This window comes from Camellia sinensis, unplaced genomic scaffold (genome assembly GCF_055761805.1).
Source record: "Camellia sinensis isolate YWXY unplaced genomic scaffold, ASM5576180v1 Unanchor3, whole genome shotgun sequence".
Classification (NCBI taxonomy): domain Eukaryota; kingdom Viridiplantae; phylum Streptophyta; class Magnoliopsida; order Ericales; family Theaceae; genus Camellia; species Camellia sinensis.
In genome coordinates, this window is record NW_028129178.1 from 4,053,280 (window position 1) to 4,059,312 (window position 6,033).

Sequence of the window (6,033 nt, forward strand, 5' to 3'; positions counted from 1 at the left end):
TGGAGAAAAGGGAGATGTAGCGGAGTACGGCTCAGCGTGAATAGTGCATTCAGACCAAAACCCCGGAAGTTCAGCTTTTCCGAGCCATCTAGAGAAGAGATCCAAGATGTGAGATTTTCTGCGAGAAACGCCTCCATCTTTGTCTAAAACTAAGATAAAATGAATGTTCCCGAAGTTGAGGCTTTTATAGAAGGAAAAACACTATTCACGGGGACACGTGTCAAAAACCAGGTGGCTGCAGGAATAAGTGGCCGGCCGGCCACCTTTTCTGGCTGGCCGGCCATTCTCTTTTTCAAAAACTGGCCGGCCGGCTCCCACTCTCCATAAAATTGGCCGGCCGGCTCCCAAAGGTGGCCAGCAGTGCTCCAGTGTACCTCCTTGGCCCTGTTTTACCCTTCGAGGGAAAGTTTCAAGCATTTCCATGCAACGGGAGAGTCAAAGGCCTTCACTTCCCTCTGTTTTGGATGTGTTCCGATGCCCAGATCGTCCGAAGTACACTCTGTTGTTGCTGAGTTTTGTTTATCGAGTTGTTGTTTTGATTATCGAGTTGTTGTTTTGCTTATCGAGTTGTTTGTCGAGCGGACGTGTTTCGTGTTTTTGAGTCATTGCGCTCTGTTTAAGCAATCTTTGTTTAAATCTTGTTTATTTGCGTTGTCAATGTTATTGCATTTTGTTTATCGAGTTGTAAACTTGCTAAAGGTTCTGTTATATCTTAGTAAGTTGAGTTGCTTAGTTTGTTGCGTCGGTTCACTACCTGAATTGGTGATTACACAATGCGCATTCCCATTCAATTTCATTTTTGTGCGAAATAAAATGATGTGATACGATGCTAAAAGTTTAAAATACAAACACCTTTTCAAAAGTTGTTTCATTCCATCATGCTTTACAACAAACAAAGGTACAAGTTTTACAAAAAATAAAACTGCCTAACAATGTGCAAAGTGCTACAAACTACTAGCAAAAAGAAAAATAAAGCAGGAAACAGCAGCATCAATGTCCTCGGGAGCGGGAATGAGAAGCACTCCTCATCCTCTTCTGCGGGACAACCTCTGCACCATCATCATCATCTGGGTCGGAGCTGTCATCCTCAGGATCCCCCTCAGCCTCGCCTCTATTCCCCGAACCAAGACCGGAGCCCCCCTCCTCAGCAGATGTCTCTGACTGACGGTCGGTAGCCTCCTCCTCCTCCTCATCATCCTCCCCCTCCTCCTCCTCATCAGGCTCCGCCTCTACAACGTGAGCCCTGCGTCTGCGGACAGGCCCTCCTCGAGCTCCTCGAAAAGGCCTAGATGGCCCGGCTCCTCGGAAAGGCCGGGATGGCCCAGCCCCCTGAAAAGGCCCGGATGACCCAACTCCCTGAAAAGGCCCAGACGGCCCAGCTCCCCAAGGAGGCCCAGGTGGCCTGGCCTGCGGTTGACCGGACCATGAAGGCATCTGAAAACAAAGAGTTCAATTCAAATACATCAGTCCAAATATATACATCAGATGCAGATACAAGCAAAGGCTACGTGAAGTGGGTGCATGTAAATACACTGTACAAGTGGGGTGTGTGTTAGATGTGCTCTACACAAGTAGTCTATCGATGCAGTAGAAATCAGCATGTCATCAGAAGTATGATAAATGCCAGAAAACTGAAAGGTACCTGAATGCCCGCGATAGACAACTGTGCCTCCCTCCGCAGGACCATGCCCTCGAGTGTGGCCACCAGTCCAACCACCTCCTCCATGTACCCTCGCGGTGGCTGCAAATATGAGCTCATAATCATCAGTGAACAAAAGAATGTCTAAACATCTGAATGATGAATGAAAAACAGTGGAGCATACCAGCGGTGAGTCAGGATCAATGGCATATCGATCACTGGGCATCGGAGACTCTAGCGGGATCGGGGTCGGAGAGATAGCCCCATACTGCCACGCCATCAACTCAGTTGGCATATCTGGCCATCCAGGATGAGGATAAGTCGACGGAATCGGAGGAACCGGTCTACCCCCACCTCTAGATGCACCAGCCCCGCTGGCAGAAGGGGCGTCTGCAGCCCGAGCCCGGGCCTGGCCCGAGGATGACATACCAGCAGGCCTCGTCATCGGGGTACGAGCTCCCGTCAATGGAGGCATCAAATATGTATGGCGGTAAGTGCCGTAATCCCCCTCCTCGAGATATAGTAAAGCATCGCTACCCAGCATAGCGCCGACTACCTCCGAGAAAGAGAGCCTGTCAGCAGTCCGCATACTGACTGGGGGTACTGTGGGAGGATCCTGAGAAAGATACCCCCATACCTGACGTAGAAAGCGTTCCCCCAGAAACCATGCCTTGCCAACCGGCCCTTCGAGCAGGACCCTATACTGGGAGGTGTCCGACCCTCCGGTATACTGAAGTCGGAGACCATCACCCAGGGGCGCCCAGGGCTGCCATGTGATCTGCGGATGATAAATGCATAAACCAATCAGAAATCGGGAATGTACAGAGCAAATCAAAGACGAAAATGAAAGGAACTGAAGGTTCTGAAGTACCTCCGATGGGCGCACAGTGTCAAAATACTGTCGCAAGTAAATGAGGGTCTCTCGGGGTCTCGGCCGATGCGGGCCCTCGAACACCAGTGAATATGGGGTCATGGGCGGCCCTGCCACCTCCAACTCTGGGGCTAATGCTAGGAAGTATACATAGACCCATAGCTGAGAAAAGCAGTGCAGAATGTAAGTACGAAATGCTGAGAGCAAAATACAGACTGTAAAAGTGCGCTGTGTGTGCAATGTACAAGTAATGAAGAGCAGAAATGTAAATCAAGGGGACAGAAAAGTACCTCCCAGGCTCTCCAGTAGCCGCCATGTAAATCTCCCCGCCCGCGGGAGGTCGCGCTCATATAAAAGTAAAGGGTAGCCAGGCCGGCGCCACCCCAGTCATATCGACTGACCTGTGATAGGTCAACCAGAGCGCTCAGCAGGTATAGCCCGACTGTGTTCCCTCTATCGGCGAACAGGGTAGTCCCGAAGAGGAACATAAGGAAACCGCGGGCGTACTGCTCCGTCTCCTCAGGAGTCTCGGGCACCATCTCCGCCCGCCGGAAGTGGGAAGAGAACCAAGTGTATCGGACTCTCCCAGAAACCCTGTCAACAGGCGGGCGAGCCCCCAATAGATATGTCCAAGCGGCCTCCCACTCGCCCATGTCCTCGTCATAGGGGATGGGCCAACCTCCTATGTCCAGGCCGGTCAGCACAGCAAAGTCTAGAGGCGTCATGGTCATGTCTCCAGTGGCAGAGAAATGAAAGGAGTTGGTGGTGTCCCACCATCTCTCTACCAAGGCTGCCAGCAGTGTCCTCCTGGCAGAACAACGTGACAACCCAATACAGAAGGCCCCAAACCCTGCCAAGTCTACTAAATCTCGGACACCCTCCGGGAGCTCAGCGTACCAGTCCCGCGCGGCGGTGGAGCCATACCCCCGCACACTGCGAGAACAAACCTGCATTCAGAATGAATACATGTGTCAATAATGAAATGAATGGGCTGCGTGTCAATGAGATGAAATGGGCTGTGTGCCGATGAAATGAAATGGGCTGCGTGCCAATGAAATGAACTGGGCTGCATGCCAATGGAATGAAATGGGCTTGTGTGCCGATGAAGTGAAATAAGCTACATGCAAATAAAATGAAGTAGCTGCGTGTTCAGGAAATTTAAGTTTGGGCTGCGTGTTCAACTTTCAATCAGTGTGGGCTGCGTGTTCACTATTCTAATCTGGGCTGCGTGTTCAGAAAATTTGAAGTTTGGGCTGCGTGTTCAACTTTCAATCAGTGTGGGCTGCATGTTCACTATTCTAATCTGGGCTGTGTGTTCAGAAAATTTAAAGTTTGGGCTGCGTGTTCAACTTTCAATCAGTGTGGGCTGCGTGTTCACTATTCTAATCTGGGCTGCGTGTTCAGAAAATTTGAAGTTTGGGCTGCGTGTTCAACTTTCAATCAGTCTGGGCTGCGTGTTCACTATTCTAATCTGGGCTGCGTGTTCAGAAAATTTGAAGTTTGGGCTGCGTGTTCACTATTCTAATATGGGCTGCGTGTTCAGAAAATTTGAAGTTTGGGCTGCGTGTTCAACTTTCAATCAGTGTGGGCTGCGTGTTCACTATTCTAATCTGGGCTGCGTGTTCAGAAAATTTGAAGTTTGGGCTGCGTGTTCAACTTTCAATCAGTCTGGGCTGCGTGTTCACTATTCTAATCTGGGCTGCGTGTTCAGAAAATTTAAAGTTTGGGCTACGTGTTCAACTTTCAATCAGTGTGGGCTGCGTGTTCACTATTCTAATCTGGGCTGTGTGTTCAGAAAATTTAAAGTTTGGGCTGCGTGTTCAACTTTCAATCAGTGTGGGCTGCGTGTTCACTATTCTAATCTGGGCTGTGTGTTCAGAAAATTTAAAGTTTGGGCTGCGTGTTCAACTTTCAATCAGTGTGGGCTGCGTGTTCACTATTCTAATCTGGGCTGCGTGTTCAGAAAATTTAAAGTTTGGGCTGCGTGTTCAGAAAAATCAAAAGTTTGGGCTGCGTGTTCACTATTCTAATCTGGGCTGCGTGTTCAGAAAATTTGAAGTTTGGGCTGCGTGTTCAACTTTCAATCAGTGTGGGCTGCGTGTTCACTATTCTAATCTGGGCTGTGTGTTCAGAAAATTTAAAGTGTGAGCCGTGTGCTCACTTTCGAATTCGGGCTGTGTGTTCGACAAATCAGTGTTTGAGCCGTGTGTTCACCTCTTAACTAATGTGTACTGTGCGTTCGCAATTAATTAATGAGCCAAGTGTTCAGAAATTCGAATGTTTAAACTACATGTTCAAGATGCAAGCAAAGTACTATGTCATAAGCTAAACTGCGTGTTCAAGCATGGCAAAGGTGCGAAATGTACGAAAAATGCAGAAAACGAAGTAAATACCTCTCGGGCCTCATGAGAGAGGTGATGCTCTGGCTCTCGGAGAAGCAGATCCCCAGGTCCTCGCTCGTCAAAGCTAGTGAAGTGACGAAAGACGGCACGAGGAAGGACATGTGCTGGCGGATTGTACCTCCCGGGAATAAAAGGTCGGACCCTTGGGGGCAAAGTCATAGTTAAAAATCGTCCCCGGCACCCGGAAAGCCTCCACCATGGAGAGAATTACCCGCCATTTTCAAAGAATCTACAAAAGGAGCAAAAATGAGCGAAAATGAGCCAAAATTGGAAAAAGTCAACAAAAGTCAACTCTCGGGAAATGAAAAAGTCAACAAAAGTCAACCCCCGGGAAAAATTTTCAAATATTGAGACAAACTCACCTCAAGTGGCGAAAATGAGAAAGGAAGCTCCGAAACCAAAATTTAATCAGTTCAAAGTGCTTGAAACTGAATATTTTTGCGGAAACAACTTGCGTGGGGCGTTGGAAAACGCGTATGGAACTCAGATCTGGAGAAGAAAGTGTTGTAGGAGGCAAGAGAGGAGAAGATCTCGGCTGCTTTATATAGGCTCCAAGTCTTGGGGTGAGAGAGCATGGAGAAAGGAGGTGAAAGGACCAAAATGCCCTCGGATTTGGGCATATGGCCGGCCGGCCACCTTTTCTAGCCGGCCAGCCATTTCCTTTTTGAAAAACCGGCCGGCCAGCCATCCACTTTTTGTAAAACCAGCCGGCCACCTCCCCCTTCCCATAAAACCGGCCGGCCATGTCCCTCACAGGCTCATCTAGCTCCCTGCAAATTTTGAGGAAGATTGGAGTTCCCGGGACCTGAAAAAGTTCAAGAAAAGTACACTCCTGGTCGCGAAATTGCTCCGCCGGAACTTCAGCTTCAAGATCTGACATGTGTCTCATCATCATTCATCAAAATCAAAGTGTATCCGTTTTGAATGAGTTGTAGCCTTTCCAGGAAGTAAATCGGAGGCCGTGATATAGTCGCCTTCGCCGAAACACGCATTTCCGTACTCGTTATTTCATGACAAACGGGCACCCTGATTCATGCTCGTTTCGCACTATCATGCACATAACTTGCATTCTCATGAGCATACTCACATTTTTATACACATTTCTTGATATTGGCATACCT

General features: G+C 48.8%; 1 protein-coding gene across 1 annotated transcript; it reads right to left on the bottom strand.

Moving 5' to 3' along the window:
* Nucleotides 1–836: 836 nt before the first annotated feature.
* Nucleotides 837–2,411, bottom strand: LOC145816045 (uncharacterized). The gene is made up of 3 exons (XM_082912289.1): nt 1,824–2,411; nt 1,643–1,741; nt 837–1,434 (listed from the first exon to the last, which is right to left on the bottom strand). Exons 1-3 carry the CDS (start codon nt 2,226–2,228, stop codon nt 991–993), a joined length of 948 nt encoding a protein of 315 aa, XP_082768415.1. The 5' UTR covers nt 2,229–2,411; the 3' UTR covers nt 837–990.
* Nucleotides 2,412–6,033: the final 3,622 nt, after the last annotated feature.